The sequence below is a fragment of the Chenopodium quinoa genome, unplaced genomic scaffold, assembly GCF_001683475.1.
Source record: "Chenopodium quinoa cultivar QQ74 unplaced genomic scaffold, ASM168347v1, whole genome shotgun sequence".
Classification (NCBI taxonomy): Eukaryota; Viridiplantae; Streptophyta; class Magnoliopsida; order Caryophyllales; family Amaranthaceae; genus Chenopodium; species Chenopodium quinoa.
The window spans coordinates 3,081,144-3,102,993 of NW_018744502.1; the positions used below are offsets into that span (position 1 = coordinate 3,081,144).

The window sequence follows — 21,850 nt, forward strand, 5'->3', positions numbered from 1 at the left end:
AACACAAGTGAAAGAAAATAAAAAATTAAAAAATTAAATGAAGGACACGTATAGATGAAGCTAATGAAATTGTTCCATAAAGAGAAAAAGTTAAATGCCACTATATATAGCTTTAGGAGGTGTTTCGGGTGAAAACAATGGGACCTTGTCGAAGGTCCGATGAAGTGGAGAAGACTGGATTCGGTCCAAGTGATGTTGGGCCGAAGGTTTCCTGCACAGTAAACACACGTAAACTAGCCTCGGGGGTGTTGCCGAGGAAGGCCCCTCCGATGCTAAAGTCAGTACAGTGTGTAGAAAGAGAACACTATGCAAGAGAATTAATTGCTTGAGGCTTTGCTTGAATGAATGTACAAATGTAATATTGATGGCTTTTATACCTTTGCATATATGGAGAAGTTGGGCCTTAGCCCAATTGGCTTGCCTTGAGGACTGATCTTTGACTTTAGCACAATTGGAGAGATGAACCTTGACCTTGGGCTTTTAATTGGATCATTTAATGCCTAGGCCCAATTGGACTAAATTGGACCCAAACAGGAGGGATATACAATCTTTAACCCATGACATATATACGTAAAAATAAATTATTAAAGTGGAAAAAACTTGTTAAAATTATGAACAAGAATCTTTCTTTTGTTATCTACTGTTATTTCTGACAATAAGGGATAAACCTCATTGGTGCACTTATTTTGAAGTGAGGGACCATTAAAAATATATCATATTTTTACATTACACCAATTAGATATAATTGGCCATAATCTTCTATTAAGCAGAGAGGGAGTTTAGAAACAATATGTAAACTACTTTGGAGTTTAACTTGCTTAATATTTCCCTCTCTGCTTATACTCCATATTTTTACATTACACCAACTATTATGAGAGTATACTTCTTTTGATTACTTTTATAGTTTTATTGTATAAATTTTGATATTTGTATTCTGTACTACTTGCATACTCCATATACTTGTATTAAATTTATTCTATATTAATAATTAAATTTATTGAAGGTTTGTTTTGGCGAGATTGAAAAGCCAAAAAATTGTTTCTAAATATGGAGTATAAGCAGAGAGGGAAATATTAAGCAAGTTAAACTCCAAAGTATTTTACATATAATTATAAATCCCTCTGTTTATCTAAAGAGAAATTGTCCCATTTTATTTCTCACTTTTTTAAAAGTGCATTTTAAAGCAATAATGTCTTAATTACTACTACGATTTTATGAAATCTTATGCTTATTGTTTCAATTTATTGCAATAAGTTCTATCCACTTAACATTATGTTTTTATTGATAAAATTTGTACTGATTGTTTTTAAGTACACGTCGGTCCTTGTAAAAAGATGATAAAAACACTATACTCTCATAATATTTGTGCCAAAATTATTTCCTTTCCATGGAAATTGGGCTAAATTACACACCCTTGCTCTCACATTCTCATCCTCTCTCTTTTGCTTAATACCGTAAATTTTAAGACTCTCTAATTATAAAATTTAATATACCAAGCAAAACTTGGTCTAGTAGGATAGTTTGGGATCAAATCCCACTAGAGGCACTTTGGGGTGGGGATTCCCTTACCCTTTCCCCCTCACTTTCAAAGTGCCTAGCCCGCTAACCCGGGCCGAGAGAACTTGTGAGAGATTTTGGCCCGGTAAGGCCCTTTTCCTTACCAAAAAAAAAAAAAAAAAATTAATATGATGTGACCTTAATCCTTACATACATCTTTTTTTTTTTTTTTTTTTTTTTTTTTTTTTTTTTTTTTTTTGAAATTTTAATTCAAAAGAGAGGCTAACCTCGGAAAATAAACGGCAAAACTAGACGGGTATGAACCGTGTCATTGCCACACCCATAATATTATTATGCAAAATACGACCTAATGCGGGGGGTGGGGGAGCCTAGCTGCTAATCTGCTACTTCGTTCCCTTCACAATAGCAATGTTTCACCTCTACTTCCCAACTACAATTATGTAGCATTTGTCGACATCTTTGGATTATGTGAGTGCATTCCCACCGAAATTTTCATGGTCACGAAGGATAAAAGCCGCTGCACGATTATCCATCTGTATCACTATATGTACTTGTAGTTTTGAAATGCCCACTTTTTTTTTTTTTTTTTTTTTTTGAAATGCCCATTCCTAATGTACACTAACTAATGTATTTTATGATCAATACGGTCCTTCTTGGGATATCCTCTCATGTTATGAAGTCTTTTAAGTTACCTTTGGCAGTCACTAATAAGATTGACTCGTTGATCACGCGGTTTTGGTAGGCCAAACAAGGAGTTCGTAATAGTTGAAGCCCAAGAATATGTTTTATACTCTATCACACCCCCTCACAGAGGAGCCCTTTGGGCTTGAAATGTGGATGCAGCATGAGCCTCCCGCATACCTTGCGTGAAATATTCCACTTTAAAAGGAGGGGTGGATGAGATTTGAACCCGTGACCTTTGTGTCACGTTGGCTCTGAAACCATATTAGTGGACCAACTCAACCAAAAGGTTAAGCTGATGGTTGAGGCCCAAAAATATATTTTATATAAGCTGATGGTTGAGGCCCAGGAATATGTTTTATTATTCTATCATTTATTATTATTATTATTATTATTATTATTATTATTATTATTATTATTATTATTATTATTATTATTATTATTATTATTATCATCATCATCATTATTATTATCATTATTATTATCATTATAGAAAAATAACAAAAACCTACAAAGTCAATCGATTTACAAGAAATTAGTGGGGAGCCGAGATAAAATCTGGGCCTTCACCCCTCTAGCTATAGTGAACCCGATCCTGTTGAAGACGTGATCAGCTACACGAGCACCAATATCCTGAGTCCTAGTGAACGCCTTAACCCGCTTCAGCAACGCAACAACATCCTTCTCTAATTCCCCCAATGAAGAAAAAGAGAAAGGAAGAAAACCATAGCCAATAGCCCTGCAATGCGCCCCTTACTCGTCCCGCTTCCGCTGAGCTGCAGCCGACACAACACGACCAGGAACGAAGTCAGACAACCCAGATTGAGTCAAAAGAGAAAATCCCGTCAAGTCAACACATACATCAAGGCCTCTATCCCAAGAATAAAACAACACATCACCCGCAACGAAAACGATACTATTATTATTATTATTATTATTATTATTATTATTATTATTATTGGGTGAGACTTAGTTTGCATCACCAATAGCTTCATGAGGAAGAGCTTTGAGGCAAGCCCAAAAAAAAAGAATATATCCTACAATCCAGACAATTAATCATATCATCCAACCAATTAATCATATCATCTAACTTATACATTTAAAGATATTATCCAAGTAATTATTGACATCATACATATAATCAATGAATGATATCATCTAATCTAGAAACTATAGATATCATCCAATTAGTTGCTGACATCATTCAAGCAATTAAACATGTCATCCAATCAATTAATTATACTACCTCTGTCCTTAAAAGAACGATTCTTTTGGCCAAATTTAAGTCTCAAAATGTTCATCCCAGTTACATTAAAATACCCGCCAATTTACAATAATATTTGTGCAAAATTAGCTTTTTCATGTAAATTATGCTTTTTCCATGTACTTTTTATTACTTTCTCTCTCTACTTTTTCGCAAATCCTGTGTAAATTTACCTTTATAATGTATTTTTATTAGCTTTCCCATACACTTGTATTTCCCATGTAAGTTTCTTAATACCCATGAAAACTACCCAAAAGGATCGTTATTTTAGGGACAAAGAAAGTATTTTCTTTTCTAGACAATTAAAGATATCATCCAAGTAGTTATTAATGTCATCCATACATTTAATTAATCCTATCATCCCGCATAGACTTAAAAATATCATCCAAATAATCAATCATATCATTTAAACGGCGAATGATATCATCTAGCTAATTAATCGTATCATCTCGCATATACTGTCAACTAATGTTAAATATTGTCAACTAATTCGTTCTAATAATGTAGGATATTTAGATATACGATATCATATGGAGTGTATTTTTTTTTACCTGGGCATTGCCCAGGTTGATAAAATTTTAAGATAACATTTTCACTTGAATGTTTAATACGGTCAAATAATTTGTTCTGATAATATAGGATATTTAGACATACGATATCATATGGCTTATATATCTATAATAGTGTACTTTTTGAAGTTTTGTTTGTAAATAGATACCTATGTTATTATTAACTTGAAATTATATTTATTGAACTAAAATTATTTTCACTAAATTGAAATTATTTTCACCAAACTAAAATTATTTTTTAATTTTAATTAAAACTTATTTTTTAATTTTAATTAAAACTTATTTTTACCGATACTCACTACTAGAAAAAAGCCAATCAACGACGGAAAAAATTCGTCGGAAAACCCTGAAATTCCGTCGGAAATGCCCATTTTTGACGGAATTCCGTCGGAAAGCAACGTCGCATTACACTTTGTAGGAAATTCGACTTTTTCCGAGGGAAATTCCGTCGGAAGCCACTTTTCTGACGGAATACATTTTGTCGGAGCTGGATTTGACTTTTAAAGAAATTCCGTCGCAATTTTCCGACGGAAATTTCCCTTGGAAATATGCAGATTCCGACGGAATATTCCGTCAGAATCTTCATCTTTCCGACGGAAATTTCCGTCGGAAATGTTAATAAAAAAAAATATATTAGCCCCACCCACCTCCCCTACCACCAGCCCACCACCCCATCCCCACTAGACCACTGCCAGCCCCCTCCCCACCAGACCGCTGCACGCACCCACCACACGTACCCACCACCCCCACCACCAGACCACTGCACACACCCACCACACGCACCCACCACCCCCACCACCCCTACTACTAGCCCACCCCTCAATCCCCACCACACGCACCCACCACACGCACCCACTGCACACACCTACCACACGTACCCACCACCCCCGAAAACACCTAAGCCACCCACCACACGCACCCACCACCCCCGAAAACACCCAAGCCACCCAATTCACCATCAAAACCACCCAAACCGTTCGAAATTAACCACAAATCCCAGATCCCCACCACCACCACCCACCTCGGCATTCCCAACCCTCCCAAACCACCACCGTCACCACCCAAACTGTCCGAAACCTACCACAAAAACCAACCGGAAATCGAATTTCACCAATTTAAAAAAAAAACAAAAAAAAATTAAAATCACGAAAACTTACCTCAAAATCTGAAATAGGTTCGAACTTCACCTCAAACTTGGTTAATAAGGCCAAATTCGACCAAAAACCTCTAGATTTAGAGTTTTCTTGGTCGAAATTGACCTTAAAAACCTTTAAAAATGACAATGGCGGCTTCGTTAATGGCGGCTTGGTTATTGTGGTTGATGAGAGAGAAGAGAAAAGGAGGAGGAGGAGAAGCGAAGCGAAAATAGAGAGGAGAAAGAGAAGAGATCAGAGGAGGAAGGAGGAGAGAGATTACGGGGAGAAGAAAGAGGAAGGAGAAGAGGAGGAAAGGAGAGAGAAAGGGAAAAGAGGCAGAAGAGAGAAGAGAGAAAAGAGAAATGAAAGGGGAGGGGGATTAGGGTTTTCGGGTTTTTATGGTTTTTTTTTAAATAAGATTCCGACGGAATAAAAATCCGTCGGAATTTTGGGATTTCCGAGGGATTATTTCGTCGGAAATTTTCGACGGATTATAATTCCGCCGGAAATTTTACTTTCCGACGGAATATTCCGTCGGAAGCTTATAGTTCCGAGGGAACTCATTTCCGTCGCAAGAATTCCGACGGATTTTCCGTCGTAACCTACCATTTCCGACGGAATTTCCTGACAGACCTAATTCCGTCGGAAAGTACGAATTTTCCGACGGAATTTATGTCCGTCGGAATGATTCTGTCGGAAATCGGCCTATTTCTAGTAGTGGCTCTAATGTTGTCTTAAATAAGTTAAATAATAATGCATTTTGTATGCGGCTAGCCACACAATCTGGCCGGACAAAGTAATACCTATAAAACTGACCGAGTAACCCCTTTAATACTAATTGAGTAACCTTTAACAATGACTAAGTAACCCCTATCTATAACATTGATTGAGTAACCGCTATAACACCGACCAAGTTATCCCTATAGCACTAACGAAGTAACTCTTGTAATAGTTAGTGACACGGTTTGACCAGCTACGTATAAAAGGTTGTGTAATATGCAGTACATTATAAGTGGATCTTATTTTAAAGAACTTTTTAAAACGAATTTGATGATGGAAATAAAACAAAGTTATATGATATTTATTAAAAGTTATGATTAATTTTGTATGTAGGAAATATTAAAATTCTATCAATAATAAAACTCTATACAACAATTTTATCTTAAAATATCTATCCAAAAATTGCTTACTTAGTATCATATGTGTCACAATAATATCTATTTTTCGCCTACGTGGCGTGACACTTGGCAAAAAACTGGAATGCCAAGTGTCGCTGTCTCGTGATCTGACTACGAGACCGGCTTTGTATATTAGGGATATGATATTATCCGTTCTTTTAATATTGCACCATAAGGGTTGGGCATAAAATTTTTGGTAGTGGGAATAAGGAAGGGAGAGAAAGGTAAAAGTACAAAATTGCCCATGTGATTGTAAATATAAACTAAAGAATCAAGTGTTAAAAGGTAGGGTGTATAAGGTTTTTATAGTGTGAACACAAATAATTTCTTTTCTAAAATGGATATGGCGCAATATTTGTTAAACTTCTTTAAAAGGCAAGCGATGCAATATTTAGAAAACAGAGGAAGCATATATTATTAAGAAGTCAAAGAAAATGTTAAATGGCTTAAAAGTAATGTATATAGTATAAACCACCTAGCTAGTGAAGAAAAGTAATAACAACAAATTAAATGTCCAATTGTTCTCTAAAACAATCAAATGTGCCCTATTAATTCAGGGACGCGGAGAATAAATTTGATGCCTACAGAAACCCTATAAATAGAGCATATAATTTTTATTTTATAACAGCAAACTACACACGTCGGTAGCATAGGGAACTCAAAAAGTGTAAGAAACACTTAGTGTGGTATTTTTTTTTACCTTTTCATCATCATATCATTTGTATATGTCAATGCCTAGAAGTGGAACAACAGATTCACTTGTTCTAGGCGATGTAATTGGAGATGTTTTAGATCCCTTTATTAAATTTGCAACTCTTAGAATTTTTTACGAAACTAGAGAAGTTATCAACGCTTGTGAGCTTAGACCCTCTCAAACTGTCAACCCACCAAGAATTGAAATTCAGGGTAACGATCCTATGACAACTTATTACTATACATTGGTAATTACCTTCGAATTATTATTCTTTCTTTACTTTGGTTTATATATGATCTGTATTATAAAATGTGATCAATTTTATGTGGCGCAGTCCATAATATTTACAATTTTCTTATCTCAAAAATATGAAGGTTATGGTAGATCCCGACGCTCCAAGTCCTGGCAATCCAAACGAAAGAGAATACTTGCATTGGTAAGTTATTAGAAAATTCTTTTGGCGTGGTTTGATAACCGTAGTATCTATCATACACCCGAGAGTATCCAGAACACGGTAATATCGGTAGTGGTGCGGTCGGTGTTCACAAGACCATTAGTCCACTTACGTTTGTTCATGCAAGGCGGGTGTACACCTATATGGGAGTACCATCTTGGGTTATCTATGACGCATTGATGCACAATACAATATTTAAATTGGACGTAATTAATGATTGAAAGTTGGGATTTAAAATTAAAATTGTTTTTTGGTTAATCATTATTCAGGTTGGTGACGAACATCCCGGCGACTGGAAGCATCAGTTATGGTAAGTAAACAATTTCAAAACAATGAAGCCCCACATAGGGCGTATATATTTGAAAGAATGCAATTAAGTTAAAAAAAATATACTTCTTTCGTTTTTTTTTTCTTGCAACACTTTGACTTTTACATTATTCATATATCTCACTTTAACTAACTTTAGTGATTCATAAGTTAGGAAAAATATAGTCATGTGGGATCTTGTTTTACCCGTCTCAATTTATACTTTCATATTCTTATAATTTTTACACATTGATAATTAAAGATATTAACGATTGAAAAGGTGCATTGTTAAATGTAAAAAGAGAAGTGTTGCAAGTATTATGAAGCAGCTTTCTAATTTTGAAATCTATATATATAATTTGGCCCGTGCATTGCAGGGATCCGTTTTTGTAGAAATGAAGATTTAGGAGAACACAGAGAAATAGAAGACTCTGTATGACACATGAAAAAAATAAAAACAAAAACTGACTAGCAATCCACGTGCACCAAGACATCCCCCTTTTTTTTTTTTTTTTTTTTTTTTTTGAAATGATCAATATATTTTTTCTAATATATTAATTATATAAAATACAAAATATTTTTTTATAGTTTGTATATTTTTAATAATAATAATAATAAATTGATTGAACCCTCAATTTTTAGTGGAACAAATCATGGAAGTTTTAAGTTTATAGATCCTCCGTGTTTTGATCTAAGCTAACTACTTTTTATATAGGTGTTTACATGTGTTCCTCATTATTTATCCTATTTTTAATTTTTTTTTTATTGGAAAACAAGATTCCCTTTTTCTTCTTTCCCTTATTAATTGATAAGCAACAATATTATAAAAAAAAAAAATTGCAACAAAATAGTTCCAATTATAAAATATAAAATAATCATTTTATAATAACCTTTTGCTTTTCTTTCCTATCAAAAATATTAAAATAAATGATTTTTTTTAAAGGTGTTAAAAAAAAATGATTTGCTGCACTTTCAATTAATTATACTCATTTCTTTAGTTTTTGTTGCTAGAAGATAATAAGAGAAATATTAATTTTTTAGTAAAAATAAAGAGTAGGGATTAGGGGTTTACGAGTGTAATATATATAGTTTTTTATTTTATTTTATTTTATATTTTTTTTATTTATTTTATTTTCAACAGAACATAACGGTTAGTTTCAAAATATATATTGTTATATATACTTCATTTCTTTCTAAAAATATTTCAATTCTTTCTATAAATAAAGCTATTCTGAAAAAAAATAGTAATAATACAAGTCCAATCAGTGTATAATATTTGGGTGCAAGATTTAAGAAAAGACGATAATAATAATTAAAAAAAAAAAGGAATAAAAATAATTTTCTTTTTTTGACCATATTTTCTCCGTCATTCTTATGACTCGAATGTGAAATATTTTAGAGTGTTTTATGCATAATGGACTCTCTGCCAATCATAATCCTATTGGGAAGGGGTGAATTAAGGTGCTATCTGGCTTATTTTCTTTATTTTTTTTTAAAATTGTAAAATTTGTAAGTATGAATTTATATAATCTGAAACTTATTAGAAATATAAGAAAACTTCTAATTGTGGAACTCATTTGATTGCAATAAGATATAAAAATTCAAACTACAAGGTCTAAGGAATATATCAAACAATTGTGGTGACAAAACACATCCTAGAGAATGCTCATTTGAAATGCCTGGCCTTTTGATCTGGTTTTTGATGTGCCCTTCACCTCAAGAATTTCTCACCTAACTTGAGGTGCCTTTTCTTTATTTAAGCCTTGTTTTGCATTTCCGTAGGTATGAAGCTATATGTATGATCTCCAATTAACTAATCAAATTAGGTCATGGGATTGTTTGAGTAATCCCGGCCCTTTATAACCCCCAAAATTTTCTATTACCGTGATTCGTGACCTAGCTAGATAATATGTATGGGTTTGAAATACATAAAACCCATATACCTAATGTTTGTTTAAGAAATACCCCAACGTACAAGGTACGGGGATAAAAAAAGCCCAATAGTAGAGGAAATAGGTACAACTCATACCAAATCTCTACATATAAATAAATAAAAAAAAAAATCGTTCTTAAACAACCACCATTTACTAGGTATTAAGAATAAAGTTTCAATTTCTTACCAGCTTAGTTTCAATCCTGATTCCTAATCAATAGTTTCAATACCATTCTGTAAAACAAAGGGAATAGCTAGATTGGTGTGTAAAATAGTTACATTGTCACATTGTAACATGACAAATTCTTGTAATTCCTCTTCCCCATATGTATTATGCATATGCATTGTGTTAATGGTATACTATATCCATGTAGGGCAAGAAATTGTTTCTTATGAAAGCCCAAGACCTTCATTGGGAATACATAGATTTGTGTTTGTGGTATTTCGTCATCATGAAACAAAAACGATCAGTCATCCTGGGTGGCGTCAAAACTTCTTCACCAGAGAATTTGCTGAACGTTACGATCTTCGTATGCCGGTCTGATATACGTGTTTTATACAATGGTTTTCCCCGGTTTTACTTAGTAATTTTATATGGTTTTGAGCTCTACGGAGCCATTTCTTGCTAACAATCTCTTCTTTAGTGTATTCGATTGTTTTAGTAAGCTTTTCAGGAATATGAAGCGTTTCTAGGCAATTGGACGTGTTTTTAGTAGATTCGGAAGAGTTGATAGCCAAGAACTGCAATTTATGTGGAGTGCCCGACCGGGCATGGCTTGCCCGGGCAGACCGGGCAATGAAGAGTTCACAGGAAGAAGCCCAATTCTGAACGGTGCAACGCGCGCCCGATCGGGCAGGCTTCACCCGGTCAGACCGGGCGATGAAGAAGTCAAGTTATGAAGATGCAATTCTGGAAACGTGTTACGCGCGCCCGACCGGGCGAGGTTCGCCCGGTCTGACCGGGCAAAGAAGGAAAACTGTCGTATTTTACGCAGCCTTCCTCCGCCCGATCGGGCGAGGTTTGCCCGGTCTGACCGGGCGATGTTCAAGATTGCGCGATTTCAGCTATTTCCGAATTTCTATCTTTTGAGGGTATAAATACCCTTTTGTAATTAACTCTTAGAGTGAGTTTTTCATTAGTTTTTCTCCTTAAGCCCTAGAAAACTCTCAAGAACCCTAGTTTTATTTCCTTTAAGCAATTTCAATCTTTTAATCCCAGATTAATCAATTGTTCATCAACAATTTGAGTTCTTTCAATTGGAGTAATTGGTATTTATCTTACTTCACTCTTTTCTGATATTCACTGTTCTCTAAATATGTTTTCTTTACTGTTTCTTGTTTTTGAACTTGATTTTGATTTTATTATGATGTGTGAGTAGTTTCCTTAATCCGGGATCTTGCTAAGCCCGATTATGATTGATGTATAAAGTAGATCTTTAAATTCCCCAATAATAATCCCAATTGACATGCTTAATTGATTGTGTTTATGCCAATACTAGATTAGGAATAATTAGTATTGTTATCATCCCTTTGTTCTTATTGCAACGGAAGTTGGGTATTAACGGGATTAGGTTATTCCAATTAAGGGTTTGAAGATCATCACGGAAGTAGATGATTGAATAATTAGGAATCTAGGCATGGTGTTTAATGTCCCTTATTCGCTTGATTCCACGGAAGTAGGCTTGATAGTTAATTTGGGAAGCCATTGATAACTTGGAAGAGACCTTTGGTATTATTATTAGGGATTGCTTTTCTTCTTGTCAATTGATTTATATATTGGGGGTAGATTTATTAGTTTATCAATCATAATCGTGGTAATGCTTGATCTTGGATGCTTTAGTTTATTGATTAATATTTCCTCTAGTTAATTGTGTTATTTAATATATTAGTTGATTATTATCATCCATTATTGATTGGTGACGTGCTTAGTGATTAATTGAGTCTGATTAATTGAATGAACCATAGTCTCTTGGGATTCGATCCTTACTTGCCCTACTACACAGTTAGAAGGAATAGTTAGGTTATTTTTGTTAGGTACGCGATAAGCCTATCAAATTTTGGCGCCGTTGCCGGGGAATAACGGTTTCATATTGATTTTCCGTGATTCGTTTTTACTAAGCGTTGTTTGTTGCTTCGGCTATTGCCTCCTGTGTTTTTGATGTTCTTTGCCTAGTTCTTTGTTGTATGCAAACACGTCGCTCAGGGTCAGACGACTTAGTGCCTCTCGATTCAGAAATTGAAGCGACTGCAAGAAGACGAAGAAGTAGAAGAAGAGCAGGTAACAGAAATATGGAAGACCAAGCAACAAAGTCTCTTTTGGAGTACGGTATCCCTGACACAACAACCGGACTCCTTTCTAGCATTGTTAGACCACCTATCACCGCTCAGAATTTTGAATTGAAACCGCAGTTTATTCAATTCATATCCAATGATTCATTTGCTGGCACACCTCTTGATTGCCCAGTGAATCATATAGATGGTTTCTTGGAAAAGTGTGACACTATGAAGCTGAATGGTGTTACAGATGATGCTCTTAGACTTCGCCTTTTTCCATTCTCATTACGGGATAGGGCGAAGGAATGGTTAAGAGATGAGGGTTCTGGTTCCTTTGATACATGGGATAAACTAGTAAAAGCTTTTCTGGTCAAGTTCTTGGGACAAGAAAAGACTGCAAGATTAAGGAACGAGCTATCCACTTTCAGGCAATCAGATGAAGAATCCTTATATGACGCATGGAGGAGATTCAAGAGATTACAGAGACAGTGCCCTCATCATGGCATACCTGAATGGATGTTAATCCAAACCTTTTATAACGGTCTAACCCATGAATTCCGGATCTATATCGACGCCGCATCTGGAGGCTCCCTTTTAACTAAAAATCCAACCGAAGCAAAGGAGCTGGTTGAGAAGATGTCAGCCAATGACAACTATCACCCAGGCGGCCGAAATAGTGTCAAGAAAGGAGGTAAATTAGATGTTGATGCTCTAACTCTTTTAACTAGTTCTGTGCAGGCACTTTCAAGCAAGTTCGATAGATTACAAACTGGATCTTCTAATAATGTGCTAGAAACTTGTCAAATGTGTAATACTCAAGGTCACATCGCACCTAATTGCCCACGAAATTCGAATGAGGTATCAATTGAGGAAGCCAATGCCTTCTACAATTCCAACCCTAAAAGACCATACGATCCCCATTCTAATACTTATAATGAAGGTTGGAAGAATCACCCAAATTTCTCATACAAAAACACCCAGGCTCAGCAAAATCCACCTCCGCCCCCACCTCGAAACAACAATTATAATCCACCTGGTTTTCAACCAAGACCACCCCTAGTACAACAACCCATGCAACCTATGCAACCACTCCCTCAAAAATCCAATCTCGAACTAATGATGGAGAACTTCATCAACACCACAAATAATTCCATCCAACAGTTACAAGCCCAGAATAAGCTCATGGAAAATCAAATAAGCCAACTTGCTCATCAAGTCGGCCAATCTTCAAAAACACCAGGTACGTTTCCTGGCCAAAAAGAGCAACCACAAAAGGGGCACATGAATGCTGTAATTTTAAGGAGTGGAAAACAGTTGGAAGACCTTCCCGTAAGGGAACCATCAACGATAGATATTGAGGGAATGAGTGAAAAACAGGGGATTTTGCAAAATTCTTCTTCGCCCGGTCAGACCGGGCAATGTCCGCCCGATCGGGCGCGAGAAGCAGTCGACGAAAAACAGGGGACTGTGCGAATTTCTTCTTCGCCCGGTCAGACCGGGCAAGGTCCGCCCGATCGGGCGCAAGAAGAAATTCCAGACAAACAGAAGAACATAAGCAGCTCTTCTTCGCCCGGTCAGACCGGGCAATCACTGCCCGACCGGGCGGGAGATCCAGACAGCCTAATTCCAAGGAATGATGTTCAAGAAAAGCCACGGGAACCGATCCCACCTCTCGCCCCATACATGCCAAGAGTCCCTTTCCCGCAGAGGTTAGCCCAGGCTAAGTTAGAGAAAAAGTACGGTAAATTTCTAGACATCCTTAAGAAACTTCACATTAATATACCGTTCTTGGATGCAATTTCTGAAATGCCTTCTTATGCAAAGTTTTTGAAAGACATGCTATCTAACAAGAAGAAGCTTGCAGAGAATGCTACTGTTTCTCTAACTGCAGAATGTAGTGCCATTCTGCAAAACACTCTTCCTAAGAAACTAGGTGATCCAGGCAGCTATTCAATCCCAGTGAAGCTCGGAGATATAGAGATCAATAGAGCGCTATGCGATCTTGGTGCAAGTGTAAGCCTTATGCCGCTCTCCATCTGCGAAAAGCTTCAAATGGGTGAGCTAAAGCCTACAAGGATATCTCTGCAACTTGCAGACAGGTCAGTTAAATTTCCCCTCGGTATACTTGAAGATGTTCCATTGCGAGTTGGTAAATTCTTTATTCCATGTGATTTTGTTGTTATGGAAATGGAAGAAGATGCCCATGTCCCTATTATTCTTGGTAGACCATTCTTAGCTACTGCAGGTGCAATTATTGACATGAAGAATGGGAAAATAACATTTGAAGTAGGGGATGAGAAAATGGAGTATTCATTACTGAATGCTATGGGAAATCCGTCTATGGGTGAGACTATTTGTCAAGTGGATGTCCTCGATGATCTACAACAAGAACAACTTCCCCTGATCAAAAAGGAAGATGCTCTTGAAACGGTGTTGATAGGGAGTATCCATGATGAAGATTGGGAAGTAAGGGAGTACACGAGGCTACTAGAAGACGCAAAAGCTAATCCAATCATCGCTCCAGTCAAGGAAGTCCTTAGTACATCGAGTGTTGGGGAGAGTTCGACGCCTCCCGAGGTAGAGTTGAAACCCCTTCCATCTAATCTTAAATATGCATATCTTGGTCCTAAAAATACATACCCTGTTATTGTTAATGCTGAGCTTAATAACATTGAATTAGAGAAACTTCTCGCTGTTTTAAGAAAATATAGAAATGTTATTGGGTATACCATTGATGATATCAAGGGTATTAATCCCTCTTTTTGTATGCATAAGATCATTCTTGAGGACGATCATGCCTCCTCTAGAGAACCTCAAAGAAGGCTAAATCCAACTATGATGGAGGTAGTCAAGAAAGAGGTTCTCAAATTGCTTGCTGCAGGAATAATCTACCCTATCTCAGATAGTAAGTGGGTTAGTCCTGTACAAGTAGTACCAAAGAAAGGAGGTATGACAGTTGTCAAGAATGACAAAGGCGAGCCTGTTGCCACAAGAACTGTTACAGGGTGGCGGATGTGCATTGATTACAGAAAATTAAATAAAGCCACCCGTAAAGATCATTTCCCCTTGCCTTTCATTGATCAAATGCTCGAACGATTGGCTAACCATTCCTTTTTCTGTTACTTGGATGGATATTCCGGTTTTTTTCAAATCCCCATCCGCCCTTGTGATCAGGAAAAGACTACATTCACATGTCCATATGGCACCTTCGCATATCGCAGAATGCCATTCGGACTGTGTAATGCCCCAGCCACGTTCCAACGGTGTATGATGGCTATTTTCTCAGGTCTCATAGAAAATTCTATGGAAGTTTTTATGGATGATTTTTCTGTTTATGGTTCATCTTTCGATATTTGCCTTGATAATCTAACAAAGGTGCTCCATAGATGCCAGGATGTCAATCTGATATTGAACTGGGAGAAGTGCCATTTTATGGTACAACAGGGAATCGTTTTAGGCCATGTAGTTTCAAACAAAGGGATTGAGGTGGACAAAGCCAAAGTAGAGGTAATAGAGAAACTTCCCCCTCCAAATTCTGTGAAAGAAGGAGAGCAAGTCCTTCTATTCAATTCAAGGTTGAAACTATTTCCAGGGAAACTCAGGTCAAGATGGTCGGGCCCTTTCACGGTCTACAAAGCATATCCTTATGGCACCATTGAATTATGGAACAACACCGGGGGCACCTTCAAAGTCAATGGACAAAGGGTGAAGCACTATCGAGCGGGAGATCCTATTGAAGAAAAGTCAGATATCACATTCTCTTCCTCACCACAAACTCAATGAGGATGAATACGAGTGGGATGTCAAGAGAGCAGTCAAAGATCGAGTTACCGCGTTTTTTGCTCTTCGCCCGGGCAGACCGGGCAAAGTCCGCCCGATCGGGCGCGAGAAACAAAGAGCCAAAAAGAGAATATGAAGCTAAGCTTTACTCCGCCCGATCAGACCGGGCAATGTCTGCCCGATCGGGCGCGAGTAGCAGAATCTGAAAAAAAAAAAAAAAAAAAAAAAAAAAAAAAAAAAAAGTCCAGTCTCCTTCGCCCGATCGGGCGCGACGGAATCCTGCGGGCTTATATTAGGGATTTCAGCGTCTTCTTTTCTTCTCCGCTTCCTTTTGAGGAGCCGTCGAGATTCCTATGCTCTCCTTAAGCTGCAATGAGGCCATTGCCGCATTTAGCTTGGGGGAGTTGCTTCGTACATGTGGTATTCTCTCTCCTTATCTCTCTTATCTTTCTTGTTTTATTTTAGTGTAGTTATTTTAGTTGTTTTTATCTTAAAAAAAAAAAAAACATACAAAAAATACGATCCAATGAATAATAAATCATGCTTCCCTGTGCCCCATTCATGAAAATTGTTTTAATTCTTGGTATATGATGACGAGTATTGTGGATAGGTTAGCCATGATTTGATGTTTGATTACTTGGATGTCTTAACATGAGTCAATTTTGCCCAACTACTTGTGAATATAGTGCTTGACTAGTTGATTTGGTTAGGAATGTGTGTTAGTTCCTGGTATGTCAATGAAGTTGAGTATTGGTTTATAACTTTGAGTAATGTTTGCATGACTCATTAATATGCACATTGAGGAGGACGAAGGCATTTGTTCCTCTAGGTGGCTTTCAGACGATATTAGATACATTTGTTCCCTTCTTGCTACCCATGTTGTTGCTTGTGCCCTTTTATTGTTTATTTTGCCACATTACAAGCCTATTTAAGCCCCATTGGTTACTAGTCCCAAGCTTGGCTTGGGGGAGCTAATAGTGAGTGAGGTGAGGGAGTTGTAGTGTGCATGTAATCTGCACAATTTTGGGTGGATTTGAGAAGTTTTTATTTGTTCTTATTGTTGTGGATTGAAAAAATTGAAAATTTATTGTGCAAAGAAAAAATTCCAATGTGAGATGAAAAAAAAGGGAAAAGAAAGAGCAAAAGAAAAAATTGTTTCAATGTTCAAGTGTTCTAATTGAAGGCTGCTCAAGAAAAAAAAGGAGAGTTCAAAGTTTGTTTGTTAACTCAAGTTCTATAATTTTATATTTTGTATATATGAGTGAAATTTTAAGTGTTGGAAATTTTTAATATAATTGGATGTTTGGTGAATTTTTGGTAGAGTTGAGTTGTGTTGGAGATGATTTGGTCATTAATTCATTTTGATCTTGGTTTTATTTATTAGGATTTTGACTCCCTTAAGCATAGCTTTACTCTTACATTTTCCCAAATATTTCCTACCTTTTATCCTAGCCTTACATTACAAGATTTGAAGACCTTCTGACCTTTGTGCATAGAGTTGTGTGAATGTGAAATTAGTTGTTTTCCAATGCAAAGAATGATTTGATATATTTCGAGTCGACTGCTAGGTTGAGTGCTTGTTTTCTTTAAACACACGAGTGCGTGAGTTTGGGAGGGCATTGTTCACATTTAAAGGAGTTGGATGGAGAGCGATCGAGTATATCTTTTACTCGCCACATAAATGAGAGTTGAGTGTGTGAACACTAGTCTTGAATTCTATATGCTCTTGTGGTTTGCTCTATTTGACTATTGTCAGACAGGATGAGTAGTCAGATGGATTTGATTGGTTGACTTTGATGCATAACTGTCGAGTTTACCTTTAATCGTATTTATTGATTTGAATTGCTTTTGGGGTGAAGTATTGATTTATTTATTCATTGCTTTGCTTAGGGACAAGCAAAGGTTTAGCTTGGGGGAATTTGATATACGTGTTTTATACAATGGTTTTCCCCGGTTTTACTTAGTAATTTTATATGGTTTTGAGCTCTACGGAGCCATTTCTTGCTAACAATCTCTTCTTTAGTGTATTCGATTGTTTTAGTAAGCTTTTCAGGAATATGAAGCGTTTCTAGGCAATTGGACGTGTTTTTAGTAGATTCGGAAGAGTTGATAGCCAAGAACTGCAATTTATGTGGAGTGCCCGACCGGGCATGGCTTGCCCGGGCAGACCGGGCAATGAAGAGTTCACAGGAAGAAGCCCAATTCTGAACGGTGCAACGCGCGCCCGATCGGGCAGGCTTCGCCCGGTCAGACCGGGCGATGAAGAAGTCAAGTTATGAAGATGCAATTCTGGAAACGTGTTACGCGCGCCCGACCGGGCGAGGTTCGCCCGGTCTGACCGGGCAAAGAAGGAAAACTGTCGTATTTTACGCAGCCTTCCTCCGCCCGATCGGGCGAGGTTTGCCCGGTCTGACCGGGCGATGTTCAAGATTGCGCGATTTCAGCTATTTCCGAATTTCTATCTTTTGAGGGTATAAATACCCTTTTGTAATTAACTCTTAGAGTGAGTTTTTCATTAGTTTTTCTCCTTAAGCCCTAGAAAACTCTCAAGAACCCTAGTTTTATTTCCTTTAAGCAATTTCAATCTTTTAATCCCAGATTAATCAATTGTTCATCAACAATTTGAGTTCTTTCAATTGGAGTAATTGGTATTTATCTTACTTCACTCTTTTCTGATATTCACTGTTCTCTAAATATGTTTTCTTTACTGTTTCTTGTTTTTGAACTTGATTTTGATTTTATTATGATGTGTGAGTAGTTTCCTTAATCCGGGATCTTGCTAAGCCCGATTATGATTGATGTATAAAGTAGATCTTTAAATTCCCCAATAATAATCCCAATTGACATGCTTAATTGATTGTGTTTATGCCAATACTAGATTAGGAATAATTAGTATTGTTATCATCCCTTTGTTCTTATTGCAACGGAAGTTGGGTATTAACGGGATTAGGTTATTCCAATTAAGGGTTTGAAGATCATCACGGAAGTAGATGATTGAATAATTAGGAATCTAGGCATGGTGTTTAATGTCCCTTATTCGCTTGATTCCACGGAAGTAGGCTTGATAGTTAATTTGGGAAGCCATTGATAACTTGGAAGAGACCTTTGGTATTATTATTAGGGATTGCTTTTCTTCTTGTCAATTGATTTATATATTGGGGGTAGATTTATTAGTTTATCAATCATAATCGTGGTAATGCTTGATCTTGGATGCTTTAGTTTATTGATTAATATTTCCTCTAGTTAATTGTGTTATTTAATATATTAGTTGATTATTATCATCCATTATTGATTGGTGACGTGCTTAGTGATTAATTGAGTCTGATTAATTGAATGAACCATAGTCTCTTGGGATTCGATCCTTACTTGCCCTACTACACAGTTAGAAGGAATAGTCAGGTTATTTTTGTTAGGTACGCGATAAGCCTATCACGGTCTCGGCCATGTATTTCACATGTCAAAGAGAGAGCAATTATAGAGGTAGAAGACGTTAAATCCTTTGCTTTCTACTCTATATAAAACGAAGGAACATGTAAGCATCTATTCTACGTTGTTGGCGATACTTGGTTATTAATTAGCTTTGGTCCTTAATGTAGCGAAATCGCCTATATGTATCAATAATTATTGCTTTTCATTTTTGTTACAAGGGTGTATGTGCGAAGAATCTTGTTAGATTAATTTCAATATAACAAGAAAAGTTTGAAAGTTCTTATGTATTTCCCCGACCCTTCAAACCCTGAAATTTTGAAACTTCTTTTTCTTATGATCATCATTCATACTACATTTTTTACACTGAAAAGATAGTGTAATAAAAGATAGTGGTAAGTGAAAGTTGTTCCCACATAGAGAAGGTTGTTTGACAATTAACTGTTACGAATGACAAAACTAAATAAGAGATAAGATGATGGATTATGTAACTATGGACTACTAAAATATCAAATACGAATCAAGTAATAAATACTTATACAATTATAAATTAACATATGATAAATCCCTACCCCAAATAATCAAATTATGAAAAGGAAAGACACGCCTTGCATAATACCAAGAATTTCTTTCGATCAATTAATGTCTTCCATAAAAATACAATCATACCTATTCTCATGGGTTCATGCATATTAGAGACATTAAACACGACATCCTAGTTTCCTAACAATCCGTTCTGCCTATTTTCAATTTCAAAATCATCTAAGTCCAAAATGTTGTTGATAGATAGATATAAGGTTCAAGTCAACACCAAATTATGTCTAACCTAGTATTTAGAAAATAGCACAATTCAATAAACAAGAACATAAAATCTAATTAAATTAGGGATTGAGGGAAAAATCATATATTAATTCATATTAGGGTTCAATGTAACCCTACTACCCTAGAATATGTAACTAGAAACACATAATTAAAATATCAAAGCACAAATAACTGAAGTAAAGAAAAAACGAATAACCTGCTAACATATCCAAAGTATTATTAAAGAAAGAAAAAAACAAATCTCATACTATTTTAATAAGCCTAAGGCTTCTACGCCAGTTATGCGGCTTCGAAGAATCCCCCTGTTTTTTCTTTCGTTTTTCTTTTATTGCACCATAAGGGACTTTTACTATTTTAATAAGTCTAAGGCTTCTTTCGTTTTTCTTTTATTGCATCATAAGGGACTTTTACACTATTCATATAATCTTATTTGGCTATCTTTTGTGATTTATCCATAAGGAAAAACATAGCCAAAGTAATACGTTGACAAGCGTGAAATCATTCATGGTGTAATAAAAAAACAGAGTAAGTATAAAATAAGAAAGCATAATAGGGAAGTTGGGCGGAATTAGGAGTCTTCAAAGTCGGCAAAATTTTATCTTAAACGCTGAACTTTTTATTGGCCACAATCAACCAAGTTGCGAAAGATTGTTGCGGGCCACGGTCAGGTTGCGGAGTAGTCTGCCATGCTCCTCATGTATTCATCCTTGACGAGCTATGCCGTGGGTAGACTGTGGTGTGGGATTGAAATCAAATTGTCATCACTTCACCTTATTTTTGCTAAATTGAAATTATTTTTACTAAACTAAAATTATTTTTGCTGAACTTAAATTATTTTTATTAAATTGAAATTAATTTTACTAAACTAAAATTACTTTTACTGAAAATTACTTTTTGTAAGGTGAAGTGAACAGGGCCTCAATTATGACTCAATTAGGATTGATTTACCATGGGGCAATCTCCTTTAATTTAATTCAATGCTGATTGAATTTTATTATGTTAGAATTGAAGGTATATACACAATCATACTTATATGCTAAATTTGCAATAATAACTTTAGGCTCGGTTTAGTTCAACTTATTTTTACTTATTTTAGAAAAAATAAGTTCAGATGAGATTAGATAAAAAATTGTGAAAATTATTTGTTGGATTAAAATTTTTAAATTTCTTGTCTATTTGATCTTTTTCTTATTTAAGTAGCGTTTAGGGTAAAAAACACCCCATCACGTGGTCCATTCCCATGGTGACATGTGGCCCAATAAAAAGGGTGACACGTGTGTAGACGCCTAAAAATGTCTCCCCAAAATCAAACCCGATGATGAACAACCTTTCACCACCATTATTGGCCGAGTCAAGTATTTAACCGTGGGAGAGCTTAAAACCCACATTCAGTCAAACATAGCTTGTAAATAAGTCAACAGATTAGTCCAAACATTTATTCAAACTCAGTCCAATCCACATTTCAGCCCAAACCCTTTTTAATTCATTTCGTGTTATTTATTAATTAAGTCCGAATAATAAATAATAACACCCTAAACCTGAAATAATTCCAAAATAGCTGAAACGACGCCTAATTATCACGTACTTATTGCTTAAGTAAAATATAAAAATGAATCTGGACGAAATTCTAAAAAACACAAATGCCGTGACACGGCAAAATCTACCACGACACGGTAAAATCTATCATGACACAGCAAGATTGCCGCGACACGGAAAAATTTGCCGTGCCATGGCAAAATCTGCCGTGACACGGCAATTTTCCAGGGTTTCTCCGCGGCGCATTTCAATTCTAGGGTTTCGTGCTTCACCCTTCAC

General features: G+C 36.1%; 1 protein-coding gene across 2 annotated transcripts; it reads left to right on the forward strand.

The window, feature by feature from the left end:
- The first annotated feature begins 6,932 nt into the window (after window positions 1–6,932).
- Window positions 6,933–19,505, forward strand: LOC110697999 (protein RICE FLOWERING LOCUS T 1-like). 2 transcript variants are annotated; one of them, XM_021875399.1, is made up of 5 exons: window positions 6,933–7,287; window positions 7,415–7,476; window positions 7,764–7,804; window positions 10,108–10,271; window positions 19,213–19,505. In XM_021875399.1, the coding sequence occupies exons 1-5, from the start codon at window positions 7,072–7,074 to the stop codon at window positions 19,279–19,281; spliced, it is 552 nt and encodes a 183-aa protein (XP_021731091.1). In that variant the 5' UTR covers window positions 6,933–7,071; the 3' UTR covers window positions 19,282–19,505. The 2 variants fall into 2 exon arrangements, with proteins under 2 accessions (XP_021731091.1, XP_021731090.1); XM_021875398.1 differs by lacking the exon at window positions 19,213–19,505 and having other exon boundaries at window positions 6,940–7,287; window positions 10,108–10,352.
- The last annotated feature ends 2,345 nt before the right edge of the window (window positions 19,506–21,850 follow it).